Genomic DNA, 15,802 nt, shown 5'->3' with positions numbered 1-15,802 from the left:
ATATCAATTAGCATAGTTTAGTTCACAGCTGCCAAATTCTCTTTTAAATGTACATTAATAAAAGCCAGAAACAATTGCTCATTGGGGTGATGAGCTCCAGAGGAGCTTAGGTTGTTTCCAGACTTGCCACTGTGTCTCTGACCCATCAAAGACAGCTGGACTCAGCTGCAATCAGGTGAAGTCAGTAGAACACATCACTTGCCTTTTAGGTGAAGCGTGCAGCTGAGTGTCTTTGCTGAGTTAGGCCCATGAGCCCACTGCAGAGTGAGGACATAATGATGCTTCCCTGGCTCACCAGAGCTGTTCAGGGTAAAACCATGGGTTGCTGGGGAAATGGTGTGTGTAGCTGCCTCATGGTCCCAACACTGCTCCTCCTTTCTCTGCTGGCCCCAGTCACGCTGTCAGTATCCAAGGTGACGGGTTAAATTGGCTGTTTCTGCTCACTGCTTTTTTCTTTCATTTGCAATGACTCCTGTGAACTACAAAGTGGGAATGCTGTGAGAAAGGGAGCGTCCTGCTGAGGAGGGTAAAAGAGTAATAGAAAATGCATTTGATTTCTATAATGCAATAACCAAGCAGTCTGGTTATCTCCTCGCTCCATCCCCTTCCATTGCTGATCTGTCCTCAGGAGCTTCTTGCAGATTTTTTTGTTCCTCCTCCAGTTTTATCTGTGTTTCAGTGCCTGTGAGTTCTGGATGGATGCAGGTATGGAAGCTGTTCACTGGGGTTGGTGTGTCAGACGTGTGAACATCTGCACAAAGTGGTTCCTTACAGTTTGACTTGCCAAGATGACTGCTTAGCACCAGAGAGCTGCCTTTAAGCTGTGTCTCTTTGTCTTGTAGCCCACAAGCACCTCAGCCACAGGCTCCAGAGACTCCCTGGGCAGATGAAGAAAATGTAGTTTATCACCTGACCGATGAGGACTTCGACAAGTTTATAAAAGATCATTCATCTGTGCTAGTGATGTTCCATGCACCATGTGAGTTTGTTTTCTCTTCTGTACTCTGAGCCAAATGCTCACTAACGAAATCACTGATGTTCTTCTGTGGAAGTTTCACAGAACCATGAACTCAAAAGTCCAGGCTTTTCTTGTTTGTGATGACTGTTAAATACCCAAGGCATGAAATGTTTGTGAAGTTGCTGACTTCACATTTAGAATGGAGATGTGCCTCTGGAAGAGGGACGCTTTGTAGGCTGAGTCAAAACATAACTGAGGTGTCTAATGATGCTTAAATAGTCTGGGTACTCCTCACTTTACAGCATGATTTACCATTTTCAACTTTTCCTCAGTATTGTTTGCTTTCAAAGCAGAACTCTGGTTGATTGAACAGCTAACTCAACTCGAGAACTTAAGCTCTTGGGTTCTTGTCCATGGCTGCTGCTCTGTCATTTTGAGCATTTTCTCTGGCAGTGCAAGGGGTGATTGTCATTGTGTATTGTGCTGAACTGTGCCAAAACTAGGCCTAAGTTTAGAAAGACCCTGGGACTTTTGATACCTAATGCAGAGGTGGTGGTGATACTACTTAGTGTTCTGCTGAGAATGCTTTGAAGTGATCTTTTTCATGACTTGAGGTTTTAGCTTGACAAATAAAATGCAGTGGGTTGCCTTCAGGAAGGTGTTCCAGCCACACTGCCCTCCTGTCTGCTCTTGGGTGGAAGAGGACTGCGTTCACCTCTTAGTTCACTGTGGATGGAGCTTGTTTCAGCTACGTATCTGCTTCTTCCAATTGTTTGTGTCTGCGGCGGGCAGTTCAGGCTTGAATCCGCCACACTGTGTGACACACAGCTTCTGTCTCCAGCTTCTGTCTCCCCTTGCTGCTGTGCTGGGAGCAGTACTTGGGTGAGACGTTCATTTTCAGGGGCATAGATGTAGAGGTCAGGACTCTGGAGGCAGACTGTGCTCACAGCCGAGGGTCTTGGCACAGAGTCTGAAATCCTGCTTCCCTTCAAGCCAGCAGGAGTTAGCTCCGAAAGTGCCTTTTTTGCAGGTCTGCTCATAAGACTCATTTGAAAAACATACCATAATGAATTTCCTCTGCCTGATGAAATGTCTAAGAATTTGGTCCACTGAAGCAGGGCGCTGACTGCTGTTTTGTCGCCGCGTTCCCTGGATTATTTGTACTAATGAAAGCGGGACCGGAGATGGGCGCCTGGTCCGAAACCCAAAGCACAAGTGGCAGAACTGATGAGGCCTCCTTTGCTCAGGAGTTATCCTTCGTTACCCAAAGACTTCCCTGCACCCCGGTGTGCCAGTGGCAGCGGGGGCTGCTGCTCCTCAGCTGTGTGCCTGCTGAGCAGCTGCTGCCAAGCACAAATGTCACTGCGAAATTTCCCTGCTTTCCCTCCCTCTGCACAATGGCATGGGAGGAGTGTCTTCTCTCCCTCAACGTGTTCACAGAGATTTAGTAGTACTTTAAAGCTTTGCCTTTCTTTGAGTTTGCAAATGGGCAAAGGAGTCTGGTCATGTATTCAGGAGGAGGAAGAGGGGGAAGAAATCAACAGTTGGCCCTGTAAAACTTATTCCTTTAGGAAGCCAGATTAAAAATAGATTAATACATGCAACTGCAATCAAATGTTATAGTTAGTTCAAGTTAGTTTTGAATCTCAGTACGATTCTGTTCAGTTTTTGGTGTTTTTTTTAGTATTTTCAAGAACACAGGTAACATAGTTTTAGGAGTAACAATATTGCATTACCTATTTTGAGAGCAGGGGTGCTTCCAGACAGGCATGCTTTGTACTAAGGAGCATTCTGCACTGAGGTACTTTGGCAAATGCTGTTTTAAAAGTAAATCAAATGCCTTAATTGGGCTGTCACAATCTTCTGATAACGTTTTCCAGCTGCTCAAAATTGGGATAAAGAGTGTTCCGTGCTAGAGCAGCTCCATTTCAAATGCAACTCAAATATTTGTGTGTTTTATTTACATTCAGGTGGTAATGGTATGCCTACGTGCAGAATCCAGCTCGTACATGTGTAAAAGATATGTGTGGGTAAGAATCCTCTCTGGGCACCCTCAGCAGAGAGTATGAGGCTGGCAAACTAATTAATGACAGACAACTATAATAAACAGTTATCTCCATGATTAAAAGCTCTTCTCTTAGCACTTCTTAAATGTGCTAATGGTGTCACCTTATGAATATTAGGAGATAAATTATTCCAGTAAAAGAAGTGGTAAACCCAGTGAGCTTTCTTACTTGTTTTAACCTTGGTAGCTCAGGCTGAGGAAGTTTTTTTCTAAAAATTATGTATTAATAAAAAAAAAAAGTTGAAACATATATAAAATAGGCTCATAACACAGGATATACTTCTGTGTAACTAAGAATAATCAAGGGGATTTCAGCACTGGCCTGGAATTAGCAAGTATTTAAAGTCCTGTGTCACCACGCAGCATACATGTGACTTGGAGTTTTTCTGGCACGCTGTTGTGGTTTAGCCACAGCTCAGCCCCACACAGCTGCTCTGTCATGGTGGGATGGGGGAGAGTCTGAAAGCCAAGAAAAGTCGTGGGTTTGTGAGATAAAGGTAGTTTAATAACCTTTTGCACGTACAGGCAAACCAAAACGAGGAATTTGTTCGCTGCTTTGCATTGACCATGCCCAGGAAAGCAGAGCTTTAGCGCACACAGTGCTGACTTGGGAAGACAAACTCCATCACTCCAAATGTCCCCCTCTCCCTGTTTCCCCAGATCCATATGCTGAGCATGACACCATATGGTCCGGGATATCCCTGTGGTCATTTGGGGTCAGCTGTCCTGGCTGTGTCCCCTGGCATCTTCTTGTGCACCCCCAGGCTCCTTGTGGTGGGATGGAGTGAGGAGCAGGAGAGGTCTGGATTCTGTAAGCACTTCCCATCAATAGCTGAAACATCCCTGAGTTATCATCACTGTTCCCAGCATAAATCCAACACACAGCTCAATACCAGCTACTGTGAAGAAAATGAGCTCTATCCCAGCCCAAACCATTACATACACGAGGAGCTGTTTCACTAGAGGAGAATTATTTCAGTGATGCTTTAATTGCATATTCAGGTGGCCAATGCAGCATGAAAAGATGTGTGGGGATTTGGCAGCTTTTTATCTGCCCCCTGCCCCCAGTGCTGAAGGTAGGGCTGAACCAAACCCCGCAGGTAAACACCTGTGAACTGCACCATTAGGCACCGTGATGGATGTGGCCGGTCCCTGCCTGTGGCTACTAATGATCATCCCCGCTGTAATTATTTACCATCAGGTGCACTTACTAGCCCAGTCGAAGGCACGGCAGCATTTTAAGTGCTGCCTAGCATTACTAAGTTCAAGGAGAGCAGCTCGTGTGTTTTAAACACAGCAGGAAGGTCTGCAGCATGCAGCTTGCCCCTCTTGGGATCAGAGACACCACACCTTTCGTGCAGTAATTTATCACGAGCGTTAAACAGAAGATGTGCTGCTTCAGGTCATTGCTGCTGGCTCTGAGCAACGTGGGTGAGTGTGGGTGGGCAGGATGAGTTCATCCTGCCTTCGTCTCACAGGTCACTGGGGACACAGAGCAGGATTTCTGACCTTCTGAAACTCCTTTGTAAAGCCCTTAAGAGGATGTTCAATAAATCTGAATATTTAGCATAGGTAAACAGTGACCCAGCCAGGCAGGCTCTGGAGGCACTCTCCTCCCCAGCCATCTGTGAAGGGTGTGCAGTGTTCTGCTCCTTACTTAAGCAAATTGCTGAAATGTCATAATTTCTGGTGGTGAGCTTAGTGTTATCCTGGATATATCCAGAGTGGAGTATTGCAGACATCTGAAGTGTTTTCTTCAATGTGTTGTTTTACCTCAAAACTGGGTTCTGGTGCGTTGTACAAAAGAACAAAGAAGGGGCCCTCCCTCCCAAGGGATATGGAGTTTTTACTTGGATTGATTGTATTTGGTAACGTGAGATAGCAGTTATGCTAGCAGGCCTATTTCTGAGTCTATAACAAAGGATTTATTGCACCAACCAAAGTTATTTCTGTACCATAACATAACTAAAGGCACCGTTGCTGATTATGATAAGCTTCTGCTAGCAATGAGAATAAAGACTCCATGTCTGTATGTGCTTCTTGATATCTGTGCCTACAGCTGATCGATTTATTTAGATGCCCAAGATGACAGCTGGGTTCTGAATGTCTCTAAATATGGGTTATGCTGCCAGTCAAGTGTTAGTGTCATGGGTACTCACTGGGACTTAAAATGCTCCTGAGTCACTTGATCACAAAAAAAAGCCCTGTTTGTGTTTTCATTTTCCTCATCAAACTGTTTGCTGAGTCTAATGCAGTTTTAAAAATAATTCTGTCCGAAATATTTGCCAAATTAGTAAAGATTGCAGTCTTTCTGACTGTTTTGTTGAAGGAATAAACCCCCTACACATTCTACATTTTCCTCAGCATTTTTCTCCAAATCACATCTCAGTCACAAAATAAACCCAGCCAAGTCACTGATAAGTCAATTCAAGTGCCACTGAAAGGTGTTTAAAGTCCAGGATTGAAATTCAAGTCAGCTCAGGAATGGTTTCTGGAAATGTCTGCTGTTCACGCACAGGAGTTACTTTTCATTATGTTTTGTTAACACAAATGACTCTGCTAACATTTTAAAGGATGCCTGTTCTTGCAGCCTCATGCAGAATTATGTCCTGGTGCCCCTGTGAGCTGTAGCCTCCCCCTGTACCTTCAGCAAGCAGGATCTGAGGAGTCTGATGCTGGCTGGTGGCTGTAGTCAGTCAGCCCAGATGTCTGCTTGGGGCTGCTTTGCTCTCCCCATACCCCATTAGCCAAAGTTTGTGATCCAGTACTGATGCCAGAGGTAATAAACACTGGAGAAGTAAATGCTTTGGCTGTACTGCTGGTGTGAGTGTGCATTTGATTTTTAAAGGATTAAACGATTAAAATGTTTTCCTGCTACATTTCTTCCTTGTATGTGAGCCTAAATTCAGGTTAAATCTGTGTTCTTCTGAGTCCTCTTCACAGGGCTCCTTCAGAGATTATATAAGCTGATTGCAGGAGACTTAGGGTTAGAAAAAATGTCAATATCCTTAGTAGGGTATTGGAGCCGTTGTGGTTTTTCTTCCATTGATAAAGCGGGAAAGCAGGGAAAAAGCAGCCTAATAGACCTTTGCTTGCTTCCTCCCAGTGGAAGGGAGTGCAAAAATAAACCTTGAAATGATAAAGTGCACCACAATTTTCATGTGATGTTGAAATGTCCATGAAATTCCTTTCCTGTTCTCGGATGTTTTCTCTCCTTTATAAACCGACCCTATAAATTATGCAGTTGCTGCTTTCCAATGTCAGCTATTCAGCTGTTCATGCTTTTAATTGCACAGGGAGGGGTTTTATCAATTTAGCTTTGAAAAACAGCTTTTCACACCCTTCACTCCTTTCCTGCTCCCTCCAGTGCATTTAAACCCAAGGTTTTAAGCGACTTTGTGAACTCATTATTAAAAATCCCAAGCAATTAGCCCAGTACAAGAAGAAGGCCTCAGCTTCTAACCAGATATGAGCTTGGCTCTCTCCCTGCCAGCATACCATCACTGGTTTCAGTGGCGTTGTTTTTGTTTCTCACTGCTGCACGTGGTGAGATTGGGATGTGGGAATCCATTGCTCGCTTTAAATATGAAGCAAGGTGAACCCAAAATCAAATCTATTTTTTCAAGCCATGTCTTACAAGTATAAATAAATAAGTCTCCCTTTCAGACCCCCACTGGTTCCCTTTGAAAGCAAGCTATGTTGCTGTGAGCTCTAATTGGGATGTCTGCTGGCAGTATCAACAGAAAGGCCACGAGTTGAAAAGGCTGAAGAATAATCTACTCTGCAGCCTGAAAAAAATGGCCTTTCTAGCACAGGTCAGCAGCAGCCTAACACTGGCAGCCTGTGATAAATAAAGAAATTAAATTACTTATAAATAAATAAAGCTTTTCCATGTTATTTCATGATTCAATCAAAGATTTAAAAAAAAAAAAAAGTCGACAAAGGCAGTTGTTCCAGCAGAGGTTAAAGGCTTGTGGGTTATCCAGACATCCAGCAGCACTGACTGTGAATGGAAACATCCTTTAATTTTCATTTGTCCCTGTCATATATGACATTTGTGATTTTCAAAATAAAATGTTGGTTGTGTTCAGCGGCTGCATAGAGAGCCTTTGGCATCCATCCTCAGCTGTAGAGGCTCTGGGGTGAAGGCAGACAGTGGGGAGCTGGGAAGCTGCTTTTGGTGCCCCTGTGCAGGTCTGAGTGACTGCAGGTTTGTGGTGTGTCAGGCAGGTTGTGCACTCTGGTCAGGTGCCACGTCCCCGTGGTGCAGGTGCATGGACTGGGAAGCTGCACTGGGAGACATTTATGTGTCAGGGTGCTTGCTGTGGGCTCAGTGCTGTTCACGCCAGACCCTCTGAGATGTTCTCCTTTCAGGGCAGTTAGAGAAAGCTTTGAACAAGTCAAACTTTCTGGACTGTTCTGTGGGTCACAGGCAGTGCCTGTCTCTGGTGGGATTTTGGTGGGGCAATGCAGATGTCAGGGTGGACTGTTGCAGTGCCCACATCACTGAAAACCGAATTGTTGTGTAAGGGCACTCGGATGATGAGTGTTGCTGTTTAAGAGTCTGGACAGATTGTTGAAGAGAAAAGATCTGCTTCTATTTCAGAATCCTGTTTCCTGATTCTCTGTGTCCCATAGGCTCCTAATTTTAATGTTGCCTTAGTGTATTTTTAATGGAATGTATAATAAAATGCTTCCCTGTACGAGCATAAATTGTGCCAACTTTCTGTGCATTGTATGTATGTTCTCCTCAGCTGAACATTTCTGGCAGGCTTCTGGAGCAGATACCTTCCTCACATAAACCAGTTAGGAACTGGTACATTCTTGGCTTCAGAATCTGCTTCCACTGAGATGAGCAGGTCCTGACTGCTGATTTCGGAGGGGGGAGGTTTGGGACACTTAGACTGGGTTCTTCATTATTTAAAAGCGTGGAAGTCTGCAGCAAGGTGTTGCTTGATACTACATATATTTGAATATCACCAAAAATCTTAGGGAGTTTAAACAGTAGTGAACAGTTCAGTGCCAGTGCAGTGACCTGTTTCATTAAACTAATTACAGAAATTATTTTCAGGGAGATTTAATCAGACATTAAAACAGAAGTTCTTGGAAAGGCAGCAAACCAGGAAAATGAAGAACCTGACATGGATTTTTCCTTTACTGACAATACCACTCGTATTTCTCAAGGATCTAAAAATAAAAATCAATATGGGTTTTTAGTGGTACCTAATATAAATAGGAATGTGAAGAATATAAGAATCCTGGTAATTATCTTGTGCAGTAAAACTTGATAGGATACCTAATGAAAGGGGTGAAGATGGTAATGACTGAAATTATTGTCTCTTTTTTGTCAGTCTTCTGATACTGGAGCACACACTTCATATGGGATTATTGTCTCTTTGAAGTACTTTGTGCTCTTTGAGCAGGGCATGGCCGTAAAAAAGGATGATCCAGTGATAAAAGCAATAGCCTTGGCCTGAAGATGTAAAAGTTTAGTTCTTTGCCTCGCTTTGATTTGTACAGTCACAACCCAAGTCACTAAATATTTGTCTCGGTTTCCAACCTGTGAAGTGGAGATAACATTTCACCTTGCGTGGGAGTTTTATCTAGCAAGCCCTGGCCAGACTGCAAGCTGCTCCAGTATTGCAGGAATTGAGATATGGAAGGCGTAGGAGCACTGCAAAGTCTTGATTACTGTGAAGGAAGTCGGACTTTGCCTTTGGTGTTCCCTGGCTTGTGGCAGACATCAGTTTTTTGGCCCCCAAGTTTAGGAAACCCCATCTGCCAGTGGGTGAGCACAGAGCTCAGAGGAGATTATCGTGGCTGGAGCTGATGACTCGAAACATGGTTACAGCTCATGCCAGGGCTGAAAGAGAGGAGCCTTGGCTTGCTCTGGTTCAGTGTCACCACAGGGAGTGGTGACATGGGCTGTTTTGGGCTGTCCACCTTTGGGCTGGATCTTGGCTTGCCCTGTGGTGTGATGCTGTTCTGGGGGCACGGTGTGTACACTGAGTAACTTACTCGGTAGCAGTCGTGGGGGTTGAGCAAGGTAGAAGTAAAGGAGGAAGGAAAGGAGACAAAGTGTGGATATTTGGGGGTTGTGAAATTTGGGAGGTTTGTTCGAAATGCATTGCTGTATGCTCATCTCCAATTGGGAGCAATTACTTTCTCTATTAGAGAAGACATTTGCAAAGGCTATTCCAATCAGAAAAAAAAGCTTCGTGTGGATGTGTGGCAGGTGGTGTGAAGGGAACATTAGTTTCTTTGGGGATTTGCTGCCTCATTTCTCACATTATTATTGCCTTCCCTCTTTCCTAACGAGTCCTTATCGACTGACTCAGCCGGTTACAGAGGAGTAGCTGCTGGAGCACCAAGGAGCAGCTGAGAGGTGACAGCTGAAGAGAGACTGGCCTCGTTCTCTGGGCGTTTGTTGTAGGTTATTTAGGTGTTCAGAGGGGTCTTTTAGAGGACTCAGGTAATTTTAGCTGCTAAAAATCCACATTGGAGTGTGTGAATTGGGTGACTGTCGTCCTGGCAAGCTTGACCCCATTGTACAGCTAAGTCCCTAATGCTCTTGTGGTGAGTTCAGGAGTGAAGCATAACTTATTTTATAGGTTTACTTTGCTTGCCTCTGATGATGGGGTAACAGTAGGAATTAGCTTTAAGAATTAGACTCCAGGTTTATTTTTTCTGAAATAATATAATTCCCTTGTTTGGATAAGCTCAGTATACTGTGCAGGGCTCTTGTTAGAAAAGTGCCTTACAGTATCTCTGCTGCTTCAGTCATTACCAGTTTTCATTGTCAAGTTTATCTTCCTAGATACTTTATGGCTTCAACTTCCATTCTGTGAAAGCTAGAGAACTTAGGTAAAGGGCAAATAGTGAACAGAGACACCTAGAGTGAAAGATTGCTTGCCTGCCTGTCTGCTCCTTGTGCCCTTTCAGATGGTGAGTGCTGCCGTTTTTCTGAGTTACTAATAAATGAATCCATTGCTTGGACACTGAGGCTTTGTGCTGATGGTGGAGCTGTGTTTCACTGGGGTTCTGACTGCTTGTGTTTGGCAACTGTGCCAGCCCACTTCTCCTAAACAGGTGAATAGATCTCAGCTGGGTGCCCCTTCTGCTGTGACTTTGGACAAAAACTGTGCATTCTGCGTAGTATCTCTTCTTGATACTTGACCTTTCCACGTATCTTCACGGTAATATTCAATGTCACCATTCCTTTTAACCCCACTCCCCCCTGCTTGAGTTCATTGGGATGTAACCTTGCTTAGAAAGATCTCTTTGCATGGCATCTGTTTTGCTGATGTCTTACATGAATTGCATCCTAGGAAATAATTCACAGGTTATGCTGTTTTTGTAAGCTGAACGTTCAAAGCTCTTTCATCTCAACTGTGTTCTCTGGCATTCTCATTGCTAAATCCAAAGCATAAAGTTTTCCAGAGTAGGGTAAGAGTGTGAGGGAAAGCAGTGCAACTTCTCTTCCCTCCTCAAGGTAAATTTTATTGTTCACCTGGCAATGGAGAAGGAGGAGGGGAATCTTTTTTGGATGTGAAATAATTCTGGTTTAATTGAGAAGGAAACCTTCTGGTGGTATTTTTCATAAACTCTCAACGATTTCACCTTAAGGCAACCGTGCTGTTGTCTCACATTTCAATAGGGGAAGATTAATTTTCAACACCTACTCAGGGCCATGTTCCTCAGAGCTGGTGTAGGAAGTGTAATTCCTATCTCCTGTGCCAGCTGCTCCACCTTCCTTCACTTCTTTTCCCTCCCAAGAGGGGTGGTAGGAGGCACCATCATCTCCCAACACTGACTTCTACCACTTGCACCACAGTCTTGAGTGAGAGTGTATATATATATATTTATATATTTTTATATATATATATATAGTTTTGGTGTATACATGCAGTGTAATCTCCAATAGCCGGAAGCTGTAATCACCTTTGGAGTGAAAATAAGGAACCATGTGATTTTTGGGTTAAGTTTATTTTACATAAATATGATGATTGACTTTGAGGTTGTTCCTGGATGTGTGCTGGAGTCTTTGCTGTGCAGATGGGATATCTTTTTTCAAAGGCTGCTTTCAGGAGTCCAGCTCAGCCACGGCGCCCTGTGAGCTCAGGAGCAGAGAACGCACGCTGAGGGCAAGATAGAGCAGAAATCTCTCTCCCTCCTGACTCCCAGGAATCCCTGGTAGGCAGCAGCCTCTGGCTCATGTTAGCCTTGGAGAATATTCTCCCTTTCCCCTGAGCCTGAGTCAGAAGAAGATGCGCTCCAGTGTGACCAGAAGTAAAGACAGAAGTGTGTGTTGTGCAGAGCTGCTGTCTTTTAAATCCCCTGGAGGCAGCCTGCAGGACCTGCTCCATGTTTGCCCCCCTGTGCTGAGCCTTCCCCTGCCCAGGGCTGTTGCTGGCTAAAGGTGACCCTTCTGCAGGAGCTGTGAGTACAGCACGGGTGCAGACAGCGTTCCTGGAGGATATGTTTAGTTAAGCTCTCTTCCCAGTTTGATCTGATTTGTGTAATGTATCCAACTATCTTTTTTAAAAATAAGTCAATGGTTTTAACTTATACTACGGCTGTCTCAAACTGTTGAGTCTTCTCCTGAGCGGTTTCAGTAATGCTGGGAGGGAGGAAATTATGCCACCACAGAAAAGACAAGATGGTGTCTGGGTTTGGGTCACCACCACCTCAGCAAGTCACACAGGACAGGAGGAAGAGCGACCAGTTTGTAATGGTTTTGTGCCCCAACTTCACCCTGAAGGGCTCCTGGAAGCAGGCAGAGACTTTTCTTCTGTGTGCCCATGCTGGGATGGATTTGCACAGCCCATTGCACGCACAGACTGCCCGTGGCAGTGCCAGTGAGATGGTGACGATGGCGGGGCCGGGCGCTGCAGCGCTCCGGGATGAGCTGTGCAGCCCACGCAGCCGCGGCATTCAGCTGCAATAATCCAAACTGCTTAAGTATTTCCCTTCTAATTCTGTATTTCTAGTTGCTCAGAGTCTTTTCCAGACTGACCTTTCATAGGCTTTGTGTTTTGTAAAGCCGTAAAGCTGTTTGCTTGTCACTGATCTCTAAGCAGTGTAATGCCTGGTGGAATCAAACCTGCCTTTAAAAATACGGCATTGGGGGTGGGGTATCTGGATTTGTGTATGTGTGCACACATTTCTAGCTGTGGGAAATATGAATTCAAGATTGAATTCATGTTGAAGATGTTGAAGACTCACCTCTTATAAGAAAGCATCAAGTCTTGAAATGTCATTGTCTTTAAGTATCTGGAATTTTACCTGGGTGTGCAGTGCTGCTGGTGAGAAGATGAATGTTTTGGTGGGAGTAAGTACCCAGAGGGAAAGGATTGTGCAAAATTCTTTGAACTCGTGATCCTTCCTAAGGTGGCTCCTTCTTTTTTTTCCTTTTTTTCTTTTTGTTTTTTTTGGGGGGGGGTTTCATTCAAGGACATCATGTCATGGCCTGACTGCTCTGACCATTGTGACTATCAAGTGAACATGCAACCAACATGATTCATATTCATACCTGTGATTACGGGGAGAAACAGCTGCTTTTGTCATCCTCCCTCCCTGCCAAATTTGTGGATGATTTTCCATCAGATGTCTGCAATGCAGATGGCTAAATTATGCAAGGGAGTCTGCAGCTGTTGCAGTTTATGCTCTCCTGCACTGGTGAAGGAACTGTAGACCTCCTCATGTCAGACCTGAGAGATCCTCTTTTACACGATGCATAGGAAGTCTTGGCGCGTTTCAGACTTCTGTGGCAGGACAGAATTCATTCGTGTTCTTGCATGGGTGGTAAGAGGGCTGGCTGGGATTTGTGTGTCCTTGCTGTGGCTGCAAGGACTGTGTCTCTCGTGCTCCATATAGATACTCCTGCTTTTATATGTAGGGTTACAAGTTCAAAGTTAACAATGTTGACTTCTAAGAACTGGCTCTTCTGCAGTTTTCAGAGGTCACTGCTCCACTGGGATTAAGAATAGAGAAACCAGTGGTGTTATCCTCAAGGGTTAAATGTTTAGAGAGCAAAGATACATCTGAATTTTTCTTTTCTTTTCTTGAAGTTGTCTGTAAATCTTCTAGGAGTGTATTCTGAACTGCCAGTGCCCCACTTGCTGAAAGCAGGACATGTTTTGTGCTTCAAATTCTTTTTCTCATCAGGCTAATGGAGGTATTTTTGGTATGCAGCTATAGATGGATATAGAGCTGGCATGATATGACAAATAGCTGATACATGATAACAGTATTCGAGCAGTCTGATGACAGAAATGTAATGATTCTTTAAAATCTTTATTTGCAATTTAGTTTACCTCTAGGGTTCTTGATGTCAGAAATTGCTTCTTCACAACTGCCTGGATGTTGTCTTTTATCTCTTACTTGTCACACACACTTCAGATCCTCAGACAATGTTGTCTTGAAATGAGAGGACACGGCCAAAAGCATGGCGTTTATTTATATAGTCATGATAGCCTGAAAGGAGCAAACAGCGAATGACAGAGAGAAACAGATTTATATTCTTGGGACATCACTAAGATAGCATATGCAGGAGCTTAGCTGGAACTGCTTGACTGGTTTTCTGCCTGTAAAACCCAGGTTTAACAGTAGAAGTACTTGTATTAGTTAATTTCTGAAAAGATTTGGAGCAAGCGTGTTGCGGGTCTTTGCCATGGTGCCAGACAGGCTGCCATAAACACAGACATTTCCTTGGGAAAAGAGTTGCTTGGTACATTTGTTATGCTTTCCTTTGTCCGTGTGCTGCTCACCCCTTCACTTCAGCATTGCTCTGTCCACACTCGGCCTTTGCCTCTGCATTTGCATATGGTCCCACTCCACAGAGGACAAAGTGCTGAGCAAGTGCTGTCCTCTGCCCTGCAGGGGGATGCTGCAGGGAGGTGACCTGTCTGCACCGAGGGGATGGGGGACCTTTGGTCACCACTGTCTGGGAGTGCAGCTGAGCTAAGCTGTGTGCCAGTGACTACACCAGAGGAAGGAGCTGCTTATGTGCACATCTGAGCAGTGCAAGTGGGAGGATTGATTATAAACTGGGAAAGCAGAATTCTTGCTTCATTTAGACATCTGTTTTGAAAATGTTAGCAAGGGTGCTTACCAGATGTCCTAGCACTGACTGTTGTAAGATTTGACTTCTTTTCCCTGCCTTGTAACAATTCCTTTTTGCTTACCTGTGTGCTCTTTCTATCCGAGCCTTGGCCCTCGCGCCCTGGGGCTCCTTTTGTGCGAGGGGAGCAAGATGAGGTGTGAGGGGTCAGAGGAGTTGTCCTGCACGGGTCAGCAGCAGCAGGCACTGAACCTGGACTGGTTTCTGCTGCCAGATGGAGAGTAACTCTGTCTTGCACCTCTGGAGCTGCTGCTTGTGGGAGTCCTCTTGGACAGACACCTGCAAGACCCTTGGGTGTTGCCACCAGCCATGACCCACAGAGGCTCAGAGGATGGCAGTGCTTGGAGTAGGCACAGGACATCCTCGTGTGGACTGCAGCCCTTCTTCTCACCTGGGATGGAATGAGTCGCTTCCCTTGCTTAGTCTTTCAGTTTTAATGTCAATAAACATTTACAGGACAGTGCATCTTCTAGAAGCACATCTGTCACAGGTGCCCACTGCAGACCTGTGAGCTCCTTCCACTGTCCCAGCAAAACACAGCAGCATCTGGGCTCAGGGCCTGTAGGGTTGTTGTTATTTTCCCCACTCATTTTATGAACAGAAAGCATCAAAAGAGGGATGAAGCTGCTCCTGAACAACTTAATGTAGCAGTCAAAGGAGAGGCAGTGACCTTGGAATTAATTTAAATAACTTTTCACTGGCCTCAAAAATTTAATGGCAATCTTCACAGGATTATTCAAAGATAGGATAAATAATCATTGGAGAGATTAATTGATTTGCAATTTATAGGTCTGACTTCTAATTTGTATCTCCCCTTTCCTACAATGGTAGGTAAAAGCAGGCTCTAGCTCATAATAGCAAAATTCTTGTGAAGACAGTCAGAAAAGCATCGGTTATTGTGGGAGAAGCTCTTAAAGTTTGTTGTCCCTCTCTCAGGTTCAGTTTAATGTTGTGACTTTTTTCCAGGCTGATACATCACGCTGCCCTCTGTCAGGGGTAGAACAAGCATTCACAATTGGAAGACTTCAGTTTTTTTCATTTAAGTGCCTTTTAAAGATCTGATGTTGCTTCCCTTTATTTTAAGCCTGAGTGAGTTAGCTTTGTGGCAGTCAGTAGTGCTGTGTCTATGTGATGTTCATGAAAGAACCTGGAACAGTGACATTTCATGGTCTGGATATCTTGATCCAAAATATTACTTACATGAATTTCAGATGCTTTGGATATTTTTTCATTTCCTGGTCAAAATGTGCCTGCGTTACTGGGTTGGGTTTTTTTCCCCTCTGCATAGCTTTGTGAAAACTGATTCTTTAATGCCTTTGGTTGATCAGATCTAATTAATGATTGTAATATAATTGGAATATAGCGTAGATTATGTGGATACTGTAGCTAGAGCACAATATGAACCTTGCTGTGGCTAAGGGACACATTGTGTAAAGCCCACCAAGGTGAAGACAGCCCTGCAGAAAATCATTGTTTGTACAAATTTAAGCTACCTGATTCAGAGAAGCTCTCACGTGTCTGAACTGGAAACTCACTTTGGTTAAAAGTGGGGAAGAGCACAAAATGAATAAAGTTCCATGCTCCTAAAAGGAAAAATAAATCAACTTGGGCAGGTGTCAGAGGGATCTGCCAGCCCCTTACACAAAGCCATATGCCT

The 15,802-nt window shown here is 44.3% G+C and overlaps 1 protein-coding gene across 1 annotated transcript in view; it reads left to right on the top strand.

The window, feature by feature from the left end:
- Nucleotides 1-15,802, top strand: part of PDIA5 (protein disulfide isomerase family A member 5) — a 97,358-nt gene that overhangs the window by 47,824 nt on the left and 33,732 nt on the right. The window contains exon 11 of the mRNA XM_040070147.2: nt 843-979. Coding sequence (XP_039926081.1) covers nt 843-979 — 137 coding nt within the window. The remainder of the gene's footprint in view (nt 1-842; nt 980-15,802) is intronic.

This window comes from Hirundo rustica, chromosome 7, assembly GCF_015227805.2.
Source record: "Hirundo rustica isolate bHirRus1 chromosome 7, bHirRus1.pri.v3, whole genome shotgun sequence".
Taxonomy (NCBI): Eukaryota; Metazoa; Chordata; class Aves; order Passeriformes; family Hirundinidae; genus Hirundo; species Hirundo rustica.
This window is presented reverse-complemented; position numbering and strand designations above follow the sequence as displayed.